Raw genomic sequence first — 25,999 nt, 5'->3', positions numbered from 1 at the left:
CTGCGGCAGCAGAAGTGAAACTGGCAGGGGGCACAACTTATTTTTCTCGCGCACACCTCTGACTCGTGGCAGGTCTTCTGGGTGCGTGGCTCCCACCACATGGGAGAGGCAGCTCCTGGCCTGCCGGGCTGGACCTCAGCTTTGCAGAGAGGCCGCGCTGCCCCGGTGGCTGCCACTCAGCCTTTCTGCCCGCCAGGCTGCCTGCTCCCTTCTTTTCATTGCATGCCCTCTGCAGATGAGCTCATAGGAAATGAGTGCTTCTGGATTACCGGGCATAAATACAAGCCGAGCACTGAACACTTCCATAAAAATGGACAATTGCAGTAAAACATATTGCAAGGAAGATTACCAGAGACAGGAACCGAGTTTGATTTATACTAGCCAAGTATAAGCTCATTGTAGTAGATTACAGATTTTGTGGGATGGGTTCCTCCTTTTGTCTAGTATTACTCCCGTTGGAGCAACGTTAATTTCTCAGGAACTGGAAAATTCATGTGACCTGAAAAGTTCTCACTTCAGCTTTAGCTGGAAGTGAGCAGAATAATTCCTGCAGAAAACTCTGCCAAGGCAAGAGTTCTTAGAAGAGGAAGAATAGGGTAAAAAGAGATTTATGATGATTCAACCATGATCCCAGAGGAGACAGACACAATGGGGGATGTTTCTGAAGTGCTGGTGGAAGCTCATAAAGGATATTAACAACTGGGGGGAAGTTCCTGTCTCCTGTTCCTAGACCTTTCTAATAAAGGCTTAGAGCCAGGAAAACACATTGTGTAACTCATTCTTCACGAACAGTATATGAAAATTCACAGCCAGAGCAAAAAACCTGTTAACAAGGAGCATATCCAAGAGCCCCTTTCCGCTGGCAGGCAGCGTGGACCCGAAGCGCCGAGCTCCTGGAGGACGAGGAGACCCGGCAGCTCTGGCTCGTGAGCGGGGAGTGGGGCCGGTGGCTCACATGGACCCCGGTGCGGGGCTGGGCCGGGCAGGGGAAGCGGCCGCGGGGGCAGGCGCTGCGCCACGCGCTTGGAGGAAGTGCAGGAGCTGCGCTGAGCGCAGGGGCCAGATGGGGTGCGTGCGCGGCGCCGACATGGTAGGTCCCACTGCTCTCCCCAGGGATGGGGCTGGCTCTGCCCGGCGAAGGGGCAGGGGCACTGCCAGGCAGGCGCTGGGCTGCAGGCGCTGGGCTCCCGCAGACAGAAACCCCTGTCCGGGGCAGCCAGGGCCCCCCAGGCACTGCCTGCACAAGCGACCGCGGCTGCTGGACGGGGTGAGGGTGAGAGGTGGTCAGGGGCGCGGGGCGTTGAGGGCGACTGAGTGACTCCTCAGCAGTGACCTGCGGTGCGGGCACTGCCCCGCTGTGCCCCCTGCAAAGCCCTGCCGCTGCCCAGCTGCGCTCCGGGCACAGCCCCAAACCGCCGCCCAGCTGTGCTCCGGGCACAGCCCCAGCCTGGGACATGCCACCGCTCACGCCTGTTTCCCTGACCTGCAGGGCACGGCCATGGGACAGCGCTCCGCTGCAAGGACCTGGGGTCTTGGCTCTCGTGGCATCTGCTACCTGGGCATCACTGCCATTACGTGGGGTAAGGCGCCTGCCGCGGGCTCGGCCAGCTGAGCATCACCTTGCTGCCTGTGGGTCCAGGAAAGCGGCGAAGGCGATGTTTATCTTGGGGTGCCACCAGCCTCCAAGGCCCCCCAGTGCAGACCCTTCCGGGCTGGGAGGGGGCTGCCTCTGCCCAGGCCAGCTGCCTGTGCCGGACCCGCCGGCGGGCTGTGCTCTTTGGGGGAGCGCTCTGCCGCCCTGGCAAGGCTGCGCGTGGGCTCCCACACACCGGCGCTCGCTCAGGCCAGCAGCGTGGCAGCCGGCGCGCTGTTTCATGCTTCTGCCTGGGCAGCGAGGGAAGCCCACGCTCTCTCCGCCTCTCCAACCTCATATTTCCTCTTAGAGTCACTAGTTTCATTGAATTAGAGAAAGGCAACAGCAGCTCTTCTGCGGGCGCTGGTGCTGCAGAGGCGGGCATGAACATAGCCAACACGACCCACGAGCATATGGGTTGGATTGAATTAAAGCTGCTGATTCCCATCAGGAGAAGCAGTGCGTCTCGGGGACAGCAAGAGAAATGGGAAGAGGAAATTAATGTTACTTTTGAGAAAGCTGGGTTGGCTGCCTGTAGGACAGGCTTTCTCTCGCACATCAGCACTGCACAGAGCAAGACCCGCTGCTACCTGCTCCGTCCCTAGAGATATTGGGCTTAGATCTGGAGCAATCTGGGTCATTTTTCAAGTGACCTTTTGTAATACATCTAAGGAACAGAGGCAAACGCAGAAATATCAGGACGAGACTGATATTTACGTCCGAGGGAAAAACAAGCATGCAAAACCACCCTCCAGGGCCACAGATGCTCTCAAGTGCTGTGTGGGGAGTAGGCACCGTGAAGCTGCTTGGGAGAGTAGAGGTGTCCAGGCAAATGGCACCCAGGTGTAGGGTTTTCAGCTCCAGGTGTGGCAGGGAGAGTTAATACAAGACTGGGGAGAGGGAGCAGAGAGGAATAGAAAGTGTGGAAGGTGTGAGCTGAGCAGTGCTTCTGAGAAGGAAAGGTATAATAGTAGTATGTGAGCTAGAAGAAAGCAGCAGGAGGGAGTGTGGGTGACTGTCAATTAGCTGATGAGTTTCCTAGTCCTTTTTGGTTTGGGAATGGGAAGTGTGAGGACATCAGGAGCTGTTACTTTGTACTGTGCTACAGAGGTGGTGAAGCTTCAGGTGCTGTATGGTGGGAGCTGAGGACCATGCAGATTCCCAGGAGGCCCCCTGAACTCACAAGGAGTGAAGAGGAGGGCTATTGTTGAAGGTCAGGTTTTCCTCAGCTTCAGTTTTGTTTAACAAAATGGATAGTTTGATCTTCCATAAGGAAAAATAATCAGATTATGGAAATCTTTGTTGCATTATTGTTTCCTTATGAGCCCAGCTGGAACTGAGAAGCCCTGAATTTGCATTTAATTTATTCTGCCCAGACCCTTGCCTTTGCAATAAAAGGATGTGATATGCTCCCTTCAGAGAGAGGTGTACCCCAGGCTGATTGCTTGGAGTTAACTGTGATCTCCATCTTTGTTTCAGATAGTTTTCTGCAGTTATGGAGGTACCTGATTACAGGGAGGAGGGAGGAAGCTTTTTTTTTGTTGTTGCTGAAAACTTGTGATTGCATCAAGTTGTGGTGAGAAATCTTGTAAATAGAAGAAGCATTTCAGCTAAATCCCCTCTGTTTCTGGGTGTGGGTTCCAGTTCATCTTTGGCTTTGCCCTGCCTGATGGGCATGACCAGCATGTGAACTTCACTGTTGCAAGACTCTTGTTTTGCAATGTTGAGTTTTACAAGACTCTTCAGACCATCGCTAGCTTAGGTTAGCAGCTGCTTGAGAGCACCTTAGCAGCCAAAGGCTTTCGTTGGGGAGGGATGCTCATCGCTTTTTCTTGCTCCAGGCTGACTCATGTAAAAGTGTAAAGCAAAAAACTGAACTGGTACAGTTCTGTACCTGTGGAAGGAAAAGCTTTTTAAGGAAACATCTTGATACTATTTTTCCTCTTGGGGAAACCTTTGTGAGTCTTCCCAAGCAACAGTGGCAGGCAGCCTCTGCGTGCTTTGCAGGGGTGGGGTGAGGTGCTCGTGGAGTTAGTGAATGCCAGGCGGGTTTTGGTGGGGTAGTGGAGCTGCAGGGCCTGGGCCTTCGTCCCTTGTGCTGGCTGTGCTTTTGCTGGCCCGCTTCGCTATGTCAGCGATGTGGTGGCACTGCTGTCCTCTCCTACAGGCCTTGTTGTGCAGCTGGAGGTGGGAGCCTGGAGGTACAGTTACACCGAACAGAAGGACTACACATGGGAGCAGGCGAGGAACTACTGCCAGACCTACTTCACGGACCTTGTGGCCATCCAGAATAAGAGGGAAATCGAGCACCTCAACCAGTGGCTGCCCTTCCACCGGCGGTACTACTGGATCGGCATTCGCAAGCTGAATGGCACCTGGACCTGGGTGGGCACCAGGAAGGCACTGACGAAGGAGGCGGAGAACTGGGCTGAGAAGGAGCCCAACAACAAGCGCTCCAACCAGGACTGTGTGGAGATCTACATCAAGAGGCAGCAGGAGCCAGGGAAGTGGAATGACGAGCCGTGCAGCAAGATGAAACGGGCGCTGTGCTACCAGGGTGATGCTTGGGAGCCACGGAGGGGCGGGTGGCCTGGGGGTGGGGAGGCACGTGGGCCAGGGCCAGAGAGAGTGCCATGGGACTTGCTGGCATCTGGAGTGGCATGGTGATGGGGCAGCTGTGCCAGCTGGCTTGGGAGCCGGAATCCCTCTGGGGCTCAGCCCCGCTGCTGCCGCCTCTGTCCCCATTTTGGGGCACAGTGATGTCAGCACGGTGACCTGGGTGCATGGGGCTAGGGATCTCTGTGGAGATGCCAGGGTGCTGCTAAGCAGGGTCTGGGCAGCTCCTCACTGCTGTGTGTGCCCACAGCCTCCTGCCAGCCCTTCCCCTGCAGCCAGCGCGGCGAGTGCGTGGAGACCATCGGGAACTACAGCTGCGAGTGCCAGCCCGGCTTCTATGGCCGCGACTGCGAGAACGGTGAGGGCGCGCTGTGGGAGGCTAGGTATCGCAGCCCAGGGCACCGTTGGGCGTTTGCATGTGGCAGCCTGTGTTAGCCCCTTGCACCAGCAAAGCAAAGTGTGTAACCTCTCCACCTGGGTTGCTAGCATGCTGCCCAAACAGTTGCCCCCTTGCAGTGCTTGTTCTGGTGCAGACGGTGTGTGCAGCTGGCACCCCAGCCTCCCATGCAGCGATTTGTCTTTGCACTCCCATCCTCTGAGCTGAGTGTCATTGAGGCCCATTTGGCACCTGCCAGCCTCTTGTTACAGACAAAACAGTCTTGACTCAGGAGATTTCTACTTAATTTAATTTTTTGCCAATTAACGCAATGCTCTGATTGCCAATTTGGGGATCGGTCATGCGATAACTGTTTCTGGCTCCTGCTCTTCCTCAGCGTGGATCACCTGCAGCTGCTTTGAGACATACGCCTTGGGCACAGAGCGTGTCCCCTCCCAGGGACGGGGCTGTCTTCTAGCACCAGCCTTGGGAAGTAGGGAAAGAGTCAGCCTTGACACAAACGGGAATTTGTGCTGCCCCTGGCTAGGGCAGCCTTGGAACTTGAGCAGAAATGGTCACCAGGGACCACTTGTTTCCAGGGCCAGGTTCAGCACTGCTGGACACTGCTGCTCCCACTGTGCAAACCCTGCAGCAGCTCACATTGCCTGCTAGCTGCAAACAAACCCCCTCACCATGGAGAGAGGCTTCCCCAGAGCTGGTGGAAGCAGGGCGTTGCTTATGGTGGGATTTCAGCCCAGGTGACTCAAATGTCCCATCCCCACACACCCAGCATTCCCTTCCCTTTCCTGCAGATAAGAAAACTGCTCTCCCTGGGTCTCTTGTCTCTGCTTGCTCTGTCCTGAGTCCAGCCTTGGCAGCGGCACCTGCCCTGCCGAGAGCTCAGGGGCAGAGTCATTGTCACCTTCACTCCTCTGCTACCTCTGGAAGCACTGGCTGCCTGCTCCTATGCCTCACGCCCCTAGTCTGCTCTGGTCAGCCTCACAAAGGTGTTTGGCATCTTGGGGATCTGGAGAAGCAAAAAGGGGAGATGTTGTCAGGCAGCCAGAGGAAGGGTGTATCCTGGCAGCGATACACTGGGCAGCAGATAGCATGGGAGAAGCTGTGGTCAGATGAGGTTAGATAAGCTGGGAGGGACAGTGAGGCAGGAAGTGCCACAGGGGAAAGCCACAAAAAAGAGAAAGTGGCAGCGTGTTGTGCAGTGGGAGTAGAGAGAGCCTTCCTGTCAGCACCCCTGTGGGGCTGCAGCAGCACCTTGGCACCTGGAGCTGTGCTGAGCTTTCCAGCAGCAGGAGCCTGCTGCTGTGCTGGGTGGCTGCAGAAGCCCTGCTCCGTCTTCCCAGCATGGCAGGCCCTGGGCCTTGCGCCAGGACAGGACAAGTCAAGGCTGGGAGCAGGCATGGGACACAAAGTGGTCCACCCCAGGGCTACCTTTCTATGGCTGAGACCGGAAAGCTTTCTACAGTTGAGGGAAACTGAGGCATAGAGCAGTGATGTGGCAGTCCCACAGTCAGGGTCCCAGCAGCAGCAGGGTCAGGACTGGCCTCTGGCCGCTGTGGAAGTCCCCATGCGTGCTATCCAGCATGCAGCTCTGACCCTCCCCACTGCAGGCTTTTCAATTTCCCAAACCTTTGGTTTTCCTTAGTAGAGTTAGCTTGTTTTTTTTCCTGTCAGGCTTAAGTATGATTTTTTTTTTTTTTCCAAGAAATCAAGTGGGTCAGTCAAGTTGCCCCTGCTGATAACAAAGCTGCTCTAACACTTCCGCTTGGTTTTCATCCAAGAATAAGAAAAGGATCCTGCTGTGGAGGGGTTGAATGTGCTGTGGGTACGGAGGGCTCTGCCAGGAAGGAGGCTGCCCCATTTGCACTGTCTTCAGGCACTTTGTGCTATGTCTGGCTGCAGCCCTTGCATGCCCTGAGTTGGCCACCCTGCGGCAGCTATTGCCCTCAGGCAGAGAAATCATGTTGGCGGTCCTTCCCCCTGCCACCGTTACAGGGATGGAGGCAGGTCTGGGAGAACACTGAAACCTGTGGGGCTGGGGAGGAGGGTGAGCAGGCCTGCAGCAGCCCTGGGGGCTGTGATCTGCAGGGTGCACGAGATAAAGGGGGCTCTGGCAGAGCAACAGCTGTTCCCGGTGAAACCATAGGTCTGGTGGAAGAAACCGAATAAAGCATTAATCTAGTTGAGTGAGACCTCCCATTTAGCATCTGCAGATCAAGGAAGTGTCACTGTAGATACGGTTTTATCTAATTAGGAGTGAGCGACGAGCAATTCTGGGCCCTGTCTCTGGATTTAATCTCATCTATCTGCTGCCTCTGAGGCCTTATCTCCCATTGCAGTCATTGTGTGCCCAGAGCTCAACGCTCCAAACTGGGGAGAGCTCAGCTGCTCCCACCTCCATGGCAACTTCACCTTCGGCTCCACGTGCGCCTTCTCCTGCCAGACGGGGTTTGTGCTGACGGGGCCGCAGAGCCGCGAGTGCACGGCCGTGGGGGAATGGACTGGGCAATCCCCACGATGTGAAGGTAGAGGCTGATGCTGGAGATCAGGGGCTCACTGGCCTGCGGTGACACTAGGGTGCTCCTGGGCCCCGTAGTCCTCTGGTCCCCACAGTTCATCCTCCCAGTCCCCGTGCTCCAACTTCACGTGTGCCTCTTTGCCCTTGCAGCCATCCAGTGCCCAGCACTGGCCGCCCCCGCCATGGGCCACGCAGCCTGCAGCCACCTCCATGGCAACTTCACCTTCGGCTCCACGTGCGCCTTCTCCTGCCAGACGGGGTTTGTGCTGACGGGGCCGCAGAGCCGCGAGTGCACGGCCGTGGGGGAATGGACTGGGCAATCCCCACGATGTGAAGGTAGAGGCTGATGCTGGAGATCAGGGGCTCACTGGCCTGCGGTGACACTAGGGTGCTCCTGGGCCCCGTAGTCCTCTGGTCCCCACAGTTCATCCTCCCAGTCCCCGTGCTCCAACTTCACGTGTGCCTCTTTGCCCTTGCAGCCATCCAGTGCCCAGCACTGGCCGCCCCCGCCATGGGCCACGCAGCCTGCAGCCACCTCCATGGCAACTTCACCTTCGGCTCCACGTGCGCCTTCTCCTGCCAGACGGGGTTTGTGCTGACGGGGCCGCAGAGCCGCGAGTGCACGGCCGTGGGGGAATGGACTGGGCAATCCCCACAATGTGAAGGTAGAGGCTGATGCTGGAGATCAGGGGCTCACTGGCCTGCGGTGACACTAGGGTGCTCCTGGGCCCCGTAGTCCTCTGGTCCCCACAGTTCATCCTCCCAGTCCCCGTGCTCCAACTTCACGTGTGCCTCTTTGCCCTTGCAGCCATCCAGTGCCCAGCACTGGCCGCCCCCGCCATGGGCCACGCAGCCTGCAGCCACCTCCATGGCAACTTCACCTTCGGCTCCACGTGCGCCTTCTCCTGCCAGACGGGGTTTGTGCTGACGGGGCCGCAGAGCCGCGAGTGCACGGCCGTGGGGGAATGGACTGGGCAATCCCCACGATGTGAAGGTAGAGGCTGATGCTGGAGATCAGGGGCTCACTGGCCTGCGGTGACACTAGGGTGCTCCTGGGCCCCGTAGTCCTCTGGTCCCCACAGTTCATCCTCCCAGTCCCCGTGCTCCAACTTCACGTGTGCCTCTTTGCCCTTGCAGCCATCCAGTGCCCAGCACTGGCCGCCCCCGCCATGGGCCACGCAGCCTGCAGCCACCTCCATGGCAACTTCACCTTCGGCTCCACGTGCGCCTTCTCCTGCCAGACGGGGTTTGTGCTGACGGGGCCGCAGAGCCGCGAGTGCACGGCCGTGGGGGAATGGACTGGGCAATCCCCACGATGTGAAGGTAGAGGCTGATGCTGGAGATCAGGGGCTCACTGGCCTGCGGTGACACTAGGGTGCTCCTGGGCCCCGTAGTCCTCTGGTCCCCACAGTTCATCCTCCCAGTCCCCGTGCTCCAACTTCACGTGTGCCTCTTTGCCCTTGCAGCCATCCAGTGCCCAGCACTGGCCGCCCCCGCCATGGGCCACGCAGCCTGCAGCCACCTCCATGGCAACTTCACCTTCGGCTCCACGTGCGCCTTCTCCTGCCAGACGGGGTTTGTGCTGACGGGGCCGCAGAGCCGCGAGTGCACGGCCGTGGGGGAATGGACTGGACAATCCCCGCGATGTGAAGGTAGAGGCTCCCTTCTTGCAATTTGTGGGAGACCGAACTCAGTTAACTGTTAACTGCTGCTTGAATTGTTATCATCTGATTTTACTACCGAGTAGCTGAGAAAGCTTATAGACACATTCCTCTAGGAAACCAATGCTGTGTAGTGACCCCAGAATAAGAGCATGTGTGGAAGGAATGGCTCAAGTGTGATAGACAAGGTCTTGAAGGCATGTGATGGTAGCAGAGGTCCCAGAGCTATCAGCACAGGTGGGCACACACCTAGTGATCACTTGCATTGCACCCTGGCGAGGAACTCGTCTTAGGGCACAGCAAAACCAGTGACAAACAGGGCTGTATGCACAGCTTCACTGTGCTGCTGAAGCCACTAGTTATGCTGTCAGAAAACTCAGTCTCCTCTAGGAGGAGATACCTGTGGTCTTGAAGGACAGTAAGAAAAATGGGGAACCTTCTGGTGCAGCATTTGACAGCCACCACAGAGGGGGCACGTAACTTGACTGTGCACAGGAATGTGTAAAAATAGGTGGAAGCTGCCACCTCTGGCAGCTTGGGCAGAGCTGTCTCTGGATTGCATATGCGTGTCCCCAATGAAAGCCACCTATCATACTAGTGCCTTATTCCAGAGTCAGCTTTACAGAACAAATCACTCTGGCATTTAGTATTGCTGCATGTGTACACCTTGTTCTCTGTCACTAAAGGAAACCGTACCCCTATCTGTGGCTTCTGCTTGGTCTGGTACTCTGCTCAGCTGTAATTTGGATCCAAGTGGCCACAGCTGGCCAGCACTGGGGATGTTGCTGGAGGGTGTAGTTTGCCTAGGGAAATGCCAATAGGCTCCCTTGCACAACCCACAGTGCCAGTGGGTGCTGGGAGCAGGGCTGTTCTGGGTAACTGCTCTGCGAGCTGAAGCAGGGTGGGATGGAAAGCCTGTTCTTTGTGCAGCTTAGGCTTCCTGTTTAAAGTGGAGATGGTCCCTTCCCCGTCCAAGTACAAGGCACAAACCCCTGTGAGCAGCTGCCTGCTCCTTACCCAGCATGTCCTACGAGAATGCCTTGCCCAGCTCTCCATGCCCTCCCACCCCGGCTCTCCTAGTACTTTCCAGCAAGGGAAGTGCTTCTGCCTCTACTTCAACTCTGGCCTTCTGGCACCGCTTGCATGCAGCTTTGCTTGCTGGTACTCCTCTCTTGTTGGGGAAATTGGCCCTCCTGCGCCTTCCTGAGGTCCAGCCAAGGACCCCCTCCCAGCCACCAGCACCAACTAGCAGCTCTTGACCAGCCCCCCTTCACTGGCAGACCCCTCTGCTGGATCACGTAGGTGGCACACAACCCCATAGTCCCTTCCCCTGTCCCTTCCCACACCAGCACTTCCAGTTTTCCTGCTGTGTTTCTATGCCTGCATGCAACCCTTGCAGCTGAAGTTGCTAGCCCATCTCTGCCTGGTGCCGCAAGTCCAGCCTCGCCACTGTGCTCCACCTTGCTGTGGCACCCTTCAGTCCCAGCAAAGCCTGCACTGCTCACAGCCCATAGCTGGCATAGCACATACAGTGCATCCCCCACAAACAACCCTGCAGCACTGAGCAGAGGGGATCAGGTCCACCTACACCTGCCTGCCCAGGTCTAAAACCCTCAGGACTGCTGTCCCCACAGAGGACGCCCTGGCAGGGAGCCCATCACCTTGACCCAGGTGGCACAGCTGGTGTTGAGGACAGGCTGCTGCCAGCGTGGCCACAGTCCTGCCTCTGAGACCTGCTCTCCCATTACAGCTGTCGTGTGCCCGGTGCTCAGCGCTCCAAACTGGGGAGAGCTCAGCTGCTCCCACCTCCATGGCAACTTCACCTTCGGCTCCACGTGCGCCTTCTCCTGCCAGACGGGGTTTGTGCTGATGGGGCCGCAGAGCCGCGAGTGCACGGCCGTGGGGGAATGGACTGGGCAATCCCCACGATGTGAAGGTAGAGGCTCATCTTATTTATGTCTGGATCAGGTATCCTTGTGAAGAGACATCCTCCCTGCAGGCCCCAGGCTCTCTCCACTGTTGTGGAGGAGCATTTTTTTGTCAAAGAGGAGGCTGAATGATGAGTGCTCAAGCCAGAGACAGTTGGAAGGAGTTGTGAAATGAGGCAATGATGTGCCCCATCCATCTCTTCTCTCATCCTGATGCTTTCTGTTATGCTTCCAACAGGGGTATTTACAGGGGATGCACCACACTCTGGGGTGCTGACCCTCTGAAATCTTCTTCTCTCTTTCAAGTCTCTTGGAAACTGGTGTTTCTGGCACTCTGCCCTGTCACACCATAGCCTGAGTGGTGCCTGCCGCTTTCCCTTAACTTTCCTCAGGATCCCCTTCCCCTCAGCACAGCCAGCTCGTGGCTGCCTGTCCCCTGGCTCCCCAGCCCAAATACCCTCATCCCTTCCTGCCACTGTCAATGGCCCCATCTTATTAATCCCCCTGTTGTGCTTTGCCCGCCAGCTGTCAGCTGCCCAGTACTAGACGCTCCCAGCAGAGGCCAATTAAGCTGCTCTCACTTGCATGGGAACTTCACATACAGCTCCACGTGCGCCTTCTCCTGCGAGGCAGGATTTGTTCGGATGGGAGCAGAGGTGCTCCGGTGTGCGGCCACGGGGAACTGGACCAGACGTCCCCCGGTCTGTGCAGGTACCGCAGGGCTTGTGCTCTGCCACCGCTTCTCTGCTGGGGGGCTGCAGCCCTTTCCTCTCTGCAGGGCTCTGTCCCCTCTCCCTGAGAAAGGGGTTCAGGGCACATATCTGCAGTGGTGGGCACCCCAGCAGCTTTGGCTCCATGAAGTCTTTCTGATAACTTTTTCTAACGTGTGAGTTTGTGCATGTTTCAGAGGATGCCACCTCCTTCTTGAAGGAAGTGCTGGTTTACAGCGGCAGCACTGCTCTGGTGGCAGTAGGCATTGTGCTCTCCGGGACGCTTATCGCCCTCCTAGTCAAGCGGCTCAGTGACAGAGGTACAGAACTGCCTGCTACAGCCAGCAGTGGTTTTGGCTAGGGACTTTCACACAAAGTGGTTATGGAGTCTCAGGGGAGCGCAGATGGGTCGGAGGAGCTTAAAAACACAACTCTCTCACTCCATACGTCATATTGCTGTGGGTCACTTGGTCCAGAAGTACCTCCCTGGCAGTTCACCCAGCTGAAAGTGTCAGCAGCCAGATTTGGAGGCTAAAGTCAGAACATCTGAGGCAGGCATTGGCTACAGCCTTCCCCCCAAGTCCCATGCTTGTCAAACTCAGTTCAATCTGTCAGATGCTGTCTGCTTTTCATGTCCTTCGCTAACAAGATCTTGTTCTTTCTTTTGTATCTGCACCATCCCATGGACGTTTCAACACCATTATCAGAGGAGAAGAAGAAGCTCCTGAATCCCACCAGGTGAGAACTGCGCTCTGCAAGAGAGTCACTCTGACCTGTGCTGCGCCCCGCAGAGAGGGTGGACCTTGTCCCTGTGGTCACCCTGCTATCACCATCACCCACATCTGCAAGCATGGAGCTGCTTTTACATGCAGTGGAGCTTATTAAGGGGCTAACGAGGCTCTGCTAACTGATGTTCTCCAAAATCCTGCAATTCTTTTGTAGCATAGGACACTATGCAGCCCCTTGGGAAAAACAGCGATCTCTGTTATAGAGACATGAGCACTTTCATCACGCAAACGTGAGTTTTCCCATTTCTTTTTACCCCAAGTTTACACTCTTGTGTTTGTTATCTAGTGACCTGGGATCACCAGGCATCTTCACCAATGCAGCATATGACTCCAACTTGTAAGGTAAGTGCAAGACCACCAGTGGCACCCAGTTTCAGCATACTGAAAACATTGCCAGGTGCTTCTTCTTGAGGTCACTCATGGAAAATTCACCTGCTTCTTGGCAGCACTGGGGCCTGCTGGCCACGTGTCCCACTCTTGGCCTGGCTGCGGGGACATCCATGAGCACTCACAGCTGTCCTGTAGCCTGGAAGGGAGGGGACCGTGTTGTTTTTGTGCCACACGAAATGGGGCAACACGGGCTTCTGCTCTCTTGCGCTTGGCCAGCTCAGGCCAAAGCTTGGTCTTGGCTCAGGCCAAGACAAAACTTGCTCTTAAAACCTAGCCCTCTCCTTTGGCTCGTCTTGACCGTTTCTTGCAGAGCCCCTGGGACGTGCCCAGGGCAGGGATATTGCCCCGAAGCGAAAGGACCTGACGGTACTTCACGCCTCCGCCCTTGCAGAAGCTCGCCCCCCCACCTCCGGACGGGGCAGCTACCATCCCCACTCCAGCCAGGAGGCTGCACCCAGGCCGCACGTCCCCCTTCCGCTCCGACGCGGCGGGGCTGCCGCTCGCGGGGAGCGGAGCTGCAGTTGCCCACCGCGAGGCCCGGTGAAGACGCGGCGGGCGGACGCCGTCCTGCACCTCCGCTCCGGGGCTCCTGCCAGCCGGGGGGCCCGCGGGCGGGTGACACCCGGCGGGCGTGGGCCGCACGCTACGCCCGCGTCCCCCTGCTTCACGGCACAACCCTCCTCCTCTCCTTCAACGTGCAAGAAAGCACAAAAATGCAGAAAAAGACCCTTTCTTCCCCCCTCGGCCCTTGCTGCCCGCTCGTGCTGTCGGCGGGGGGCTTGTGGCGGGGGAACTGAGTAAAGGCTTCTGTTTGCCACGTGCCGCCTCGCCATGCTCGTGTCCGCGGGGGTGTTTCCACGGGTGGGGTGCAGCCCCGGGGCGCCCTTCACAGCGCCGGAGCGCGGACTCCCCACTGGTGGGCGTGTGCCGCCCCTTGCAGTAACGTGCGGGAAGGGAACGGCCCGGCCCGCCCTGTGGCGCCCCGCTGCCGGCACCAGCCCACGCGCGTCCCCCCGCGACCAACGGTCGCGCCGCCGCGCCGCGCCTGCGCTCTGCGCTCTGCGCTCCGCGCTGCGCCCGGGGTGGGCGGTGGCCGCCGCGCCGTGTCCGCTGGCGGCCGCCGTAGCCGGGGCGGGGCGTTGCCGGGAAGGAGACGTGTGTTTCGTCGGGAAGCCGGAAGCGATGGCGGCGGCCGAGGCCGAGTGGGAGCCCGTGGGGCTGCCGCCGCCGGCGGCGGGCGGCCTCGACTGGGGTCAGCGGGCCGGGGTCGGGTTCGGCGGAGGTTCGGGGCCGGGGTGGGGGGCCGGGGCCGGGGTGGGAGGTCGGGTTCGGCGGAGGTTCGGGGCCGGGGTGGGGGGCCGGGGCCGGGGTGGGAGGTCGGGTTCGGCGGAGGTTCGGGGCCGGGGTGGGGGGCCGGGGCCGGGGTGGAGGGTCGGGTTCGGCGGAGGTTCGGGGCCGGGGTGGGGGGCCGGGGCCGGGGTGGAGGGTCGGGTTCGGCGGAGGTTCGGGGCCGGGGTGGGGGGTCGGGTTCGGCGGAGGTTCGGGGCCGGGGTGGGGGGCCGGGGCCGGGGTGGGGGGTCGGGTTCGGCGGAGGTTCGGGGCCGGGGTGGGGGGCCGGGGCCGGGGCCGGGGTGGGGGGTCGGGTTCGGCGGAGGTTCGGGGCCAGGGTGGGGGGCCGGGGCCGGGGTGGAGGGTCGGGTTCGGCGGAGGTTCGGGGCCGGGGTGGGGGGCCGGGGCCGGCGGAGGTTCGGGGCCGGGGCCGTGCGCCTGTCGGCTCGGAAGCTGAGGCCGCTGTGTCTGCCCGCAGAGGCAGTGCTGGGCGAGGAGCTGGGCGAGCTGCTGGGCGCCGGCGAGCCCCGGCGGGCCGCGACGGACGAGGCGGAGGTGAGCGGTGGCGGCAGCCGGGCCGGGCCGGGGTGGGGCGGGGTAGGGGTGAGCCAGGGCCCCGCCGGGCTCTGGGGCCGCAGGGCGAGCGAGTGCTTTCCGCTCGCTCCGCTGCTGAAGGTGCGGTGACAGCGCACGGCAGGGGTGGCCGAGGGGTTCATCTTCGCTGGGGGAAAGCGAGAGTCGCACAGTCTGAGAAGCTCCGGTTAACTAGCTGCCTTCTCGCGCAGAATGGCTTTTAGATTGCTGCTGGAGGGTGCTTCTTCCTCGCAGGAGACTATTAAATACGCTCCTGGGGCCGTCCCGCAGGGGACAGCACTTCGATGCTGGGATTTGTGTGTATCTGTGATAGCGGTCTGGAAGAACACAGTAAAACTTTTTGACTTGTTCACCAGTGACTCGGAGGTTAGACCTGTGTTAACTGTTGAAGGTAGTTTACGCATAGAGGGCTGACGCTGTGTTAGTAAATTGTTGGTATCAAAACTGTATGTTTAAAAACTAAATTTAAAGGAATCTGTTTAAGGTGGAAGTTTGGGTGCTGTTTTCAGGAAAAAAATATGTTCTTTTTGATCAACTGAAAGTGACCTTTCCCTGTAACACTGTGCTAATGGAGCAGTACACTCCTGGATTGCATAAGAGGAGGGGAAATGTGAATTGTGAGTGTGTTGCATCCACATTCACCAATATTGTGCTTTAGCAGCTTAAACATAAGGTGACTGCCTGTCTTCTTGTCTATTTTGGAGTTTTTCCAAACTCTTTCCTTGCAACTCTGTGTCTCCACATTTTTCAGTGTCCAGCTGCACATACTGCTTTTTCTATGCCTTATTGATTCTGTACACTCTGTTCTTCCTCCTGAGTTCTTTGTGCTCCTCCTGTCCTAAGCTGCTTCCAAAACAACCCTGCTTGTGTGTTATCAGGCACAAATCTCAAATACTAAAAGCATTCCTACAGGCATTGTGGAGCAGGCACTGGAGCAAGTGTGGGAACTCTTGCATCATGCAATCAGCAGTTACCAATCAGCAGGTCAGCGTTAGCTACCTGTGTGAAAGCTTGTACTGCACAGCTCAGGAGGTGGTTTCTGGTCACTTTTCCTGTAGATATGTTCTGTTGAGCTCTTTCTTCATCCTAGACTGCACATTCTAAATTGTGCACAGTCTGGAGTTTTCTGGGCCCCCTGACTGTAAATATGAGGCAAGATGAGAACCTAAAGAGAGTTATGTTTGCAGGATAGAGTTCTGCAAGAAAATCCTCAGTAAGTATTTGTATAAGCAGAGCGTATAATATTAGAGAACTAGGTTATTTTTTCATGCTAGTGTTCATAAGAATGTATATTTGAGCAGGGAACTGAGGCTTGTAGATGCATCAGGAGAAAAACTGGAGCAAAAAGCTGGTCATTGTTCTGAAGGTTATTCAGTAAATAGTATGTATGAAGTGATTTTAGTTTTGTGTTGTCTCGGGAAAGAAAACCGATCTCCTTAGCTGTAGAAACAGTCATGTCTATTTGCTCGAGGTTAGGGAGGTCTAACAGATACTGTCGCTCAGGTAGCTGACTTTCAGCAAATTGATCCATGTGTCTGTTTCTGTGCTGGAAAAGTGGGGCCAATAGTGATTTCATTTTTAAAGTGCTTGGAGACCTCATAAAGGAAGGGCATTTAATTACTTTGATGAAGAACATGGGGAAGGTGACAACAAATTGTCAAAAAGTATTGTGGATGAGGTGGATCAGTGACTAGATTTGGAATTTTTGCGTTACTAATAACTGTTAACAGTACAATAATCAGATGTTCCTGAACGGAAATGTCCCTATCCTACAGCTGAGCTCTGTGTGTTAAAAGAAGCCCTGTCTTGTGTATTGCAGTGGAATATTGTCCCCTCTAGGGTTTCTCACCTCTGTGAGGTGTAAGGCAATTCAAGTGATAGTAGTTGTTGTTATTGTTTTGTTTTTTGTTCAGAGCTGTAAGAATGAATATAATAGCTGATGGTTTCAATGAATATTGTCTTTTTGTCTTGTTTCTTTGTTGCTGAACTGTCATTTCAGGAGAATGAGCTGTATAACTTTCATTTTGATTTGGATTTGATGTCTTGGGACTCGGACCTTTGGAATATTACAGGCCATGCTTATACAGGTAACTTACCTGCCGTGTTTTGCAGGTGTGACTGTTTCCTCTTCCCCTTCTCCCCAGGAGTGAGCTGTTATAACTTTGGGGACAAAGATGACTCATGTGAAACTACTTGATGGGCTGCAGGATTTAGTTCTCTGGTGACAAGTCATGCTATTTTTCTGTAGGATGGGTACAACCGATGAAGGTTGTCCTACAAGCCAAGCTGTTTGGTATCTTGAATCTTGCTATGTTTACTTCTGTGCCTTGTTTCAGGAATGAAATAGTTGATGTAGAGTTGTATAGTTTTCGCTCGTCTCCCGGTGTTAGAGATTTGTACGGTGAAACGCCTCTGTGTCTCTCTCTTGCAGATGCAAGCATGAAGACGGAGCCTTTGTCACCAGCCACTTCATCGTGTTCGGTCCCTTCTCCGTCGTCTGTGGACTCTTCAGTGCAGAACGTGCCTGTATGCAGAAATCTCCTTGTAACGCAGATGGCAGCAGTTGTTTAGGACTATTTGTGACAAACAAAACACCCCACTGATTCACCTGCCAGATCCACTGCATAGCATAAGAGGCAAACCCAACTTCCCTTCAGTGGTGTTTTCCTTCCTCTCCTACTGTGACCCGTTCTAAAAAGAGCATTTTCAGAATCTGTTTCCTCAGCGGTGTGTATGTGTGTGGTTGCCAAACAACATGCCTTCTAAAGGCTACTGAGTCCAGCAGCTGCTGCCTTCTTCCTCAGTCTGGTGATAAGTCAAAGTGCTTTTTGAGTTTTCAGTAGTACTTAGTATTGATCAAAATAAAACAGCAAAATACAACCTATGTCCTGTTTCTTGTAGCAGCAGCACGGATCTGACGAGAGGGAATTGTACTCTGAATTGCCAGTAGTCGTTCTCATCTGTTCCTGAAGCATTTGTCTCGTACTTTCTGCCTGCAGGATGATGTGGACTTCAACTGTAGTGCCCAGATGTCTCCCATCTCCCTTTACAGTAAGAGTTCCAGAAGCCCCTCATCCCCTGAGGGAGATGGAGGAAAGAAGCCTGTCAGCGTCACGTGTCGATCTGGTATGAGCAATCGAATTATTTCGATTCTGCAACTAGTGCGCTTATTTTCTTGCTCGGACAGTTGTTTAGCTAACAGATAATAGCAAATCCTTTCATTTCTGACTTGGATTTGGGATAGGATATGTTTTTTAACAAGTGCTGTAGGTAGAAACATGACTGTACAAACATGTGAGGAGCTATGCTATTACTGCCTGAATTCTTTACTTCACATCTTTTGGTGGAATTCAGAGCTCTTTTCCTTTCTTAGCAAATAATTCTGTGAGGACTCTGAAGAGGTGCAGTCAGACAGCATCCAGGCCTTCGATACAACCCAAACCCCTGTTGCCTGCTGTACCTGAGGGTCAGGCTAACATTGGCATCCCAGCTAAAACCATCATTATTCAGACTCTTCCAACGCTTGTGCCGCTACCAAAGCATCAGCCAGTTGTTAATATCCAGCCAGCCCCTCCTAAAGGTAGGTGAAAAATACTATGTCTGTGTGGAAACAGACACTGAAGTTCACCTCAGCAGATGAAACAAGAGGGGGGAGGGAAAGAAGGATGCTACGTGCTTTGCTGCAAAGGCTTTATGCTGAGAAGAAGATGGCCTTTTTCCTATCTCTTATAGTCATATGAGAAATAACACTCACTTGAGCACTGCGTGGGATGGAAGACAGTATGGCAAAAGAGGCTGTGCTGAGCATTGGGAGTTGTGGAGATAAAAGTACTGTTCTGGAAGGATCTCTGGAGACCCTTTCCCCTTTTGTTCTGCTCTGCTTGTAATGGCAGGTGGTGCATAAGATGAATCCAGTGCTGTTCTGTCATAACCAAAAAAGAGAAGATGCGGTAGAACCAGCTAAGGTGGCTGAATGAAGCTTAAAAGCTGAGGAAGGAGCGAAAAAGCTTCTTTACTCACATGGAACTTGTTGCCGCAGGATGGTGGGAACATGAGTTTGTGCTGTTGCTCTCTCTCTCACTAAGTAACGTTAGACAGGATGTTACAAATTCTGCTAACAGTTATGAGGGTAATGTTTAGAGTCTGGTTAGGTGTTGGAGTGGTTGTTTACAGGTGTAAGTTGGTGTTAACAAGAGGCAAGTGATTTCCTGTCCATTGGTAATTCTTCATTCCTCTTTAAGCTCTTACTTTGTAACGGTCTGCTGAAGTAGTCCAAGCCTTCATTTCTGAATCCCCAGCATTATTTTACTTTTTGCGAAGCCAGTAGGGATGTTATCTGTGTTGTTGAAATTGCCGGGTGCAGTTGCTTGTGTTCACCAGCTGATGGCTGCAGATTCTTGCAGTTGACTCTAGATGCAGTGTGGAGTGGAAGGAAAAGGAGACAAAAACTTAAGTGCATGTATCTAGAAGTTATTTTAATCGCAAAATACTTCTGTTCATTATTAATTGCTCTTCGGTCAAGAGTTAAGTCAGGGCTGGAGAGGCTGACATTGGCTATAACAGGCTTGGGATTGTTAGACTGCTTAAAATATAGGTCAGCACAGTTGGAGTGACCTAATTCTTATTCCCTCTGATGTTTCATCTGATAAAATACCTCTGGAATAAGGAATGTTGGGAGATATCAGTTTTTCTGGATATAAGTCTAATATTGGGAAGATCAGCTTCTCCCTTCACCTGTAGAAATGCTAGAAAAGTAGCTTCCTACTATTCCCTAGGAATACTATTTCCTAGGAAATATTTTGGGGAAAGTGTTTCTGTGCCGGGTATTTATCTTGGCTGATTGCGTGTTTAAAAACTCTGTGGTGCCACTTCCAAAACAAAAACCGTAGGGTTTTTTTGGTCCTTAGTCAAAATCCCCTGGACATAGCAGATTGGAGCTGCCCGTTTGAAATGTGTCGTTATCCTCAAGGAGCGTGGGGAATGGTATTTTTACAGTCCCTTTCATGAAAGCTTAGAAAGGAAAGCATGATCCTGGAGTATCACATATCTTATGCATTAGCAAAGGTTGAAAGCATCTCAGATTTACTGTTTGAGGTTTGTAAATAGAGCAGGACTGTGTTTTTTTTTTTTTTTTTTTTTTAAACTTATGATGTCTTCAAGCCCTTTTCTGCAGGAAAGAGATCTAATCTTACGTTTTATACATAAAAGATCTTGGACCTAGGTAAATGACTGTTTTTCACCTTCCAAAAGCTTGGGTAAGTGCCGTAATATACGGTGATGCTTTTTGATTGGAGCGCTCAGCTGGAACACACTCTTTCTAAAAGCCAGCCAGGTCTTCCTGTTACAAATAATTAAATAGATGTTCCTAGGTTTTAGTGCCACAAAGTATTATGATGAGGTTTGCACCTGCTCGAGTTAAATATATTTCTTGGACTGAAATTTCTTAAATGTACTTTTAATTCTCTTTCAAAGTCTTTTTGGAATTACCTACTGCTTTCTTTTATTTCAGGTCTGTTCAAGTTGTGCATAAAATTTCTTATGTAGGACAACACTTTTTCCAAAAACTGGTCTTCATTTAGGGTGAATAGAGGATACAATAGATGTTTTGAAAGTGTAACTTGTATTGTGGTGTGTGTGTGTGTGTGGTTTTTTCCTCCAAATTCTGAGCCTTCGATTCATCTTCGTTTGCTATGACGTTTCTGAATTGGTTTCTACGTGAAGATTTTCGTTGAATGTGGCAGTAAAGCAGAAATGGATAAAAGGGAGAAGGTTTGAAATAGTTGGGACTATTAACGCTGATTAGCCAGAATCAAACTTGTAAATCTATGTAACTATGAAAGGGAGAAGCAGGAGCTTGCACATCATCTTGGGCTTTTTCCCAGTCAGACTCTCATTGCTAGTTTTGACTGAAGGAAGTCCACAAGTGTTTAGCAGACACTACTTTGAAGTAGTCTGACTGTTGGTCTTTACTCACAGCAACTCAGAATGGCAAAGAAGCAAACTACACTCTCAAAAAGCAGTAGGCACCTAGCTGTTCTGCACACCTCTTCAAACTTTGTTCTCTCACAGGCTCAGGAATTGCCCTGACTTTGTGTTTGTGTGTGAGGCCCATAGGCCTCTCATTCATCTTCTGTATTTCACCCTTAGAATTCACATGACATGGTTGGGCTCTGAAGCTGAAGCAAGAAGTAGTGAGACATTGAGGGTACTGGCTGTCTTTATACAATATCCAGGTGCTTGGTGCCACAAATCCTACCAGGCAAGAATGATTTCTGTTAGCTTAAGGTAATGTAGGCATTTGGAATTTTGCAAGTGCGGGTGTGCGAAGGCAATTCTCAAATAGTCACTGTGCTTTCCTAACAGAAAGTAAGAATTTAAAACAAAAACAAAAGCAAAGAAAAAACCAACTTAGCCATCAGTTCCTGGCTTCACCGCAGGTTTTGTACACGTGAATACATCTTGCACACCATATTTCATTTACTTTTTTTTCCCTTGTTTGGAATGATATTTATGTTATGACAGTGGGCTTCTGAGCATTCAAAGCTAGCATTAGCTAAGTCCTCTGAAAAAGTTACTCAGAATGCACCAAATATTAGAAACATGCTTGCTTCAATATTGCTAACAAGTGACTTTTATTAATACTGAAGAGCCAACAAGTTTTGGGAGAGAGCTGGAGTTAGCTGATTCCTTTAACATATATAGTTTTGGTTTGCAGGGTGGTTTTGGATCCCTGTGAACTTCTTTTGACTTTTTTTTTCCTCTTCTGGAATATACTGATGCTTAAGAATTGGACTTTAGACAAGTAGCGCTGGCCAGGAGAGGAAGCTAGGCTGCCTACCTCCTGTGTCAATACTGCCCTACAAACTAATCATAAGCAAATCATTTTCTTTGTCGTACGCTGAGCGCTTCTCATGTTTGTTCTTGTGTTCTAGGTCAGTTGGTGGTGCTCCCGCAGCCCACGGTAGTACAACTCCAGGCTTCTGGAGTGCTTCCTGCCTCCCAGCCGGTCATTGCCGTCACTGGAGGGACCACGCAGCTTCACAATCATACGGTGACTTCATTGCCCCCAGCTGCTGGAAATGGCTCAACAAGTGGCAAAATAGCAATGTCTAAGCCCTTGCTTCAAAGCACCACACCAGCAATGGGGCTGGATGTAAGTTCTGACTGTGGGATGATAGCAAATAATCAAAGCTTGGAGTTACCAGTTTTCATACCTGCATGCTGATTGTCATGGGAACACCAGATCACTTTAGAGCCTCAGGAAGAAGGCCCTGTAGTTGGGCTCATCTAATAAGATTTCTAATAGGCCTGGGTGTTCAGCACATTCACTGAATAAACCAGTCTGTTACGTAATGAAAGATAAAGCCTGGGGGGAAGGAGGAATAGCTTGGTACGTGCTAGCCTGCCTAGAGCTGTAGACTGGGTGTGCAAGCATCGTGGTAGAAGAGTGGGCTGATGTACCTTTTGCCTTCACTCATCTTTTAGACAACAGGCTCTCAATGGCTGGAGCTCTCTCTTACATACAGAATGATTTGAAATGTTTGATTAGTGCTAAAGCGTTTTTCTAATTTGTATAATAAAAGCACTTTTGTGGAAATAGATGAACTGGAAATGTCAGCAATAAGCCGGATTCTTTTTCCACCCACTGTACCTCCAAATTTAACTTACGATTTTGGGAAACGTCAGGTGTTGGGTTTCATACGATTCTAACTTCTTAAGGCTCCTTTTTGGTCATATACTGAATGAATGAGTAGAAAAGAGGTAAGCGTTCAACAGTTACTGCACAAAATAAATAAGGTTTTCCACAGTAAATTGCAGTAAACAATAGGTTTAAAAAAGGAATAGTTTTGGGGTTTTTTTAGCCTTCAGCTTTGACATCTTAACTAGCAAGCTGGGTATTAATTTCATCTAGTTCCTGCTGTTTTGGAGCTCCTTTGGTTGCTTTTTGCTCTCTGAAGAAAAGAAAAGAAAGTCTGAGGAGAGGTACTAACGTTTCTCATTTGTAGGTTTTTCAAATTTTGGGATGTTGTTCTCCATTGTGGTATTCCAAGTGCAGTTTTCGTGAGCTGAGGGTCCTGCTGCATCTGTTGGTGTGAGGGAGAAAACACTGATGTCCTTTCACATGGCCTTTTGCAGTATAGTCACCCACTTACTTGGCAGAGATCATGCAGTGAACCGTCCCGTTCTGTTTAGCTTGGTGTTCTGGCAGAGGGATGACGGGTTCAGTCCCTCGCATTTTGTCTGAACGGTCAATCCTGAGCTGCTCTGACTGTCTTTCTGAAAACAGCTTTGTTAGAAGTTGTTTTATTAAAGCAATTAATTTCACAATTCTTAAATGAAGAAAGAAAGAATGAGAAGGTTGGGAAAAATGTTCTTTAAGAAATGGCCAAAACGCATAGGATAGAAAAGACTGAAGACAGCCTTAAGTGGCAGACCTTTAATAGGATGTGACTGGAATACTTTGTGTGTGTGAAGCCTTTAACCCACATCCTCAGCTGTACAAATCAGTATTGCCCTATTCAAGGTAGGGTAGCTGTGCTGACTTTCGACTATGTGTTAATTTGAAATTAATGCAGATCAGGGAGAGGGTGTTGAATCGCTTTGAGAGCTGGATGACTTTCTGTTTGGTTAATTATTTGTTGGTAGTTCTGACTTAGTAGTTTTCTACTGCTTCCTCAGTAATATCACACTTTGGCAGACTGGGATGGAAATGTTTCTGCAATCTCTGCTATCAAGAACTGCTCTGGTATGCAGAAACGCACACTGTTCTCAGTTTCGTCATGCGAAGAGGACTATATTTCTTAAAATCTTTTCCGTTCTTCCTGTCAGTTGATGGTAAAGCTGTTCTCTTTTAACTTTGAAACCACGGCTAATATTTGAAAAACTGTAAGACTCTTGATCAAAACTTGCTGGAAAAACTTAGTTCCATCTTTGCTTCTGATGCAGAATTTCTCATAGGGGTTTATTTTTGACCAACTGAATGTTTAAACATTCTTGCTGGAAAGCGTGCCTTGTCTTTGGGTGAAATAATGCTATGTGTTAACAGGCTGATTGACTCTGTGTGCTGGGCCAAACAGTACTAGATTTGCCTGTGCAAACTGTGCAAGAGTAAAGTATTACGATTTTCAGATTGCTCTATGGGCTTAATTTAAACTTGCAAGAATATTTTTCAGGCACTATTACCAGATCTATTGTGACTCTGCAGGATAGGTTTGACACCTTCTCCCTGTAATTGAGAGGAGGTGGTAAAAGGCTCCTCTGTATCTTGGTTTAGTTGTCATCTTTGCTGTGATCTTTCAAATGCCTTTTTGAACCTGCAGCTCAGAGTCCTGGTCCGTACCTCAGTGATCCTCTCTAATGCATCCTCGTCACTGAGCAAAGGGCTTGATCATAAACTTGATCAAAACCATTGTCGTTTTTAGCTTTACTTAACAAAAGCGGTCTGTATTGCAGTATCTTTTCATCATGCAGTTTGCTCAATGCTCCCCCTGTGTGCTTGCCACGTTCCCTTTCATATAACTAACGACACGGAATCTTGTTCTTCCTGGCACGCCACGCTGACCACTAGAAAGCACAGTGCAGGGCATCTTTTCTCAAAGTCATGTGCGTTCTGACTTCTTTGGAAGGATACTATTGTTGAATGGTTTCTTAGGATCTGAGAACTGTCAATCTTGCTTGATGTTAGATTTTCCTCACTATTTATGTTTTTGTGGGGGCTGCATTTTACAATGAAAAATGATTTACTGCAAATAATTCAGGAGCCACACTGCAGTGTTAACCTAGTCCTCAATTTGCAAGCAGCAGAAGGTCTGTCCATAGACAGACAAGTCAAGAGGATTTCATTTTTTAAATTATAATAGCCAGTCACACAAAACCAAGCTGAACAGATCTGTCAGCAATCATTAGGTATGCGACTCCCTCTAATCAGAACTAGCATGGAACCTTACTAGTGTCTGAACGTAAGATTTAATAAAACTAGATAGAGAGAACCCATTTATTATCATTACGCTTGTGTGCATGCATCTGTGGCAGACAATCCTACAAATGTGGAGGTGGGGTAATGAATTGCTCTTTGATTTAATTGATGATGTTGTGGGTGTTTCTACCAGAAGCAAACTTGCATCTTTTCCCAAAAGGTAGTTTTAAGATGTGGTATCAGGCTAAACGCTCCACATCGTACTTCTGTTTGTTGAAGTGAGAAACAGTTGCACCTGCTCTTTGGTACATATTGTGAAAGAGCGCTTTGAAAAAGAACAAATATTTCAGGATGCTGCCAGCATTAATGAGATTAAAACATCTTCTTGTGATTACAGTAGAGTCCAGATGTGGTGCTGAGAACTGCACAGATGTAGCTGTCATGTGAGCACTGTAACATGTATTTTTATTTGCTAATCTAAGCAGATATTGCAGGATAAAAAACAGCACTGCAGGACTGTCTTTTGGGCTCAGGAAGAATAAACACTTAGCCCTTCAAATGGGGTAGGCTAAGATCGGCTGATAGTAAGCTATACCTGTGAGGGCCTAGTATTGTGCTTATCCTAATTGCCCATGCCTTTGCAACTTGCCAACAGCAAAGAAGTGCCGGGCTTTTGATGCAGTCAACCAAGAGGAACTTCTTGCTAGGAAACTGGGGGAAAAGACACGCTGCCTAAAGAAGCTGCTCTTATAATTGAAACAAAAGAGACTCTTAAAATAAATTGCCTTTCCTGTTGAAATTAAAAGATACAACCATATAAACAAACAGTAGAGGTGTGATGGAGTGTAATTTAGTTGTATTTTCTTAGGGCCGTTTGCTCATGACTCCACTCTAGTGAAAAAGGATTTAATTCTGTCTCGCTGTTCTGCTACCGCTCCATCTAGATTATGCAAAATTAGCTGAACGTATGTATTGGGTTCTATTAAAGAATCCCATTCTGTGCTGTGCATAGAATAGGTTTCATTGGAAATAAACTCTTCTGTCAAGTTGTGTTCTGTTGAGTTAGAGATACGAAAATGAGATTTTTCCCATGAACAGAGAAAATACTTGTATAGATTTTGTATTTATCCATTTAAGACGCTTCGTGAAAGACAGCAGTTCTCATAATCTAATGTAAGGAGCCAGCCAATGTAAAGTTGAAATAGTTTGGACTTTCAGCTGTTTGCCAGCTTTTCCAGTGTAAATATCCCTAGTATGTGGAAGGCAGAAGCCACTTTTGCCCAGGGACTTGCATATGAGACATTCTAGCCGCCTTGTCCAGAAGTATAGCATACGTTTGAATGGAAGGTGGTTTGCTAAGGACTGAATTTTCTTTGGAAGACTGGTGTGAGGTAGCAGTGTTTATTTGTGAAGTGCATGCTTTTTTTTGTAAAGCACTCTGAAGATAATAAGGCAATCTGAATCTAATTAATATTGTTTAAAGCAAGGTTTGGCAATGAGCTTTTGCCTTTCCGATATTTAC

General features: G+C 51.3%; 2 protein-coding genes across 9 annotated transcripts in view; both read left to right on the top strand.

Annotated features, from left to right (window-relative positions):
• The first annotated feature begins 800 nt into the window (after positions 1-800).
• On the top strand, positions 801-13,455 carry LOC104140834 (P-selectin-like). Of its 5 annotated transcripts, none has more exons than XM_068952132.1 (16): positions 801-926; positions 1,490-1,580; positions 3,801-4,190; positions 4,500-4,607; positions 6,983-7,168; positions 7,312-7,497; positions 7,641-7,826; positions 7,970-8,155; positions 8,299-8,484; positions 8,628-8,813; positions 10,573-10,758; positions 11,276-11,461; positions 11,658-11,780; positions 12,168-12,198; positions 12,535-12,590; positions 12,949-13,455. In XM_068952132.1, the coding sequence occupies exons 2-15, from the start codon at positions 1,499-1,501 to the stop codon at positions 12,587-12,589; spliced, it is 2,277 nt and encodes a 758-aa protein (XP_068808233.1). In that variant the 5' UTR covers positions 801-926; positions 1,490-1,498; the 3' UTR covers position 12,590; positions 12,949-13,455. The 5 variants fall into 5 exon arrangements, with proteins under 5 accessions (XP_068808233.1, XP_068808235.1, XP_068808234.1 ...); XM_068952129.1 differs by lacking the exon at positions 801-926 and adding an exon at positions 957-1,090; XM_068952134.1 differs by lacking the exons at positions 801-926; positions 6,983-7,168 and adding an exon at positions 956-1,090.
• Positions 13,456-13,772: 317 nt separating this feature from the next.
• The window catches only part of ATF6 (activating transcription factor 6), a 99,783-nt gene continuing 87,556 nt past the window's right edge, over positions 13,773-25,999 (top strand). For all 4 annotated transcript variants that reach the window (XM_068952064.1, XM_068952065.1, XM_068952067.1 and 1 more), the window contains exons 1-7: positions 13,773-13,890; positions 14,446-14,522; positions 16,561-16,648; positions 16,993-17,087; positions 17,561-17,687; positions 17,935-18,141; positions 21,494-21,714. In XM_068952064.1, coding sequence (XP_068808165.1) covers positions 13,821-13,890; positions 14,446-14,522; positions 16,561-16,648; positions 16,993-17,087; positions 17,561-17,687; positions 17,935-18,141; positions 21,494-21,714 — 885 coding nt within the window. In that variant the 5' untranslated portion in view covers positions 13,773-13,820. The remainder of the gene's footprint in view (positions 13,891-14,445; positions 14,523-16,560; positions 16,649-16,992; positions 17,088-17,560; positions 17,688-17,934; positions 18,142-21,493; positions 21,715-25,999) is intronic.

The sequence above is a fragment of the Struthio camelus genome, chromosome 8 (genome assembly GCF_040807025.1).
Source record: "Struthio camelus isolate bStrCam1 chromosome 8, bStrCam1.hap1, whole genome shotgun sequence".
Classification (NCBI taxonomy): Eukaryota; Metazoa; Chordata; class Aves; order Struthioniformes; family Struthionidae; genus Struthio; species Struthio camelus.
Note: the sequence above shows the minus strand (reverse complement) of the source record. Positions and strands in the feature narration are given on the sequence as shown.

Excerpts from the sequence above, each read along its gene's own strand:
- LOC104140834 (XM_068952130.1), top strand. The coding sequence starts at position 956 with ATGGACCCCGGTGCGGGGCTGGGCCGGGCAGGGGAAGCGGCCGCGGGG. Across the intron at positions 7,498-7,640 it reads GCAATCCCCACGATGTGAAG|CCATCCAGTGCCCAGCACTG; the intron begins GTAGAGGCTGAT and ends TTGCCCTTGCAG. Across the intron at positions 7,827-7,969 it reads GCAATCCCCACAATGTGAAG|CCATCCAGTGCCCAGCACTG; the intron begins GTAGAGGCTGAT and ends TTGCCCTTGCAG.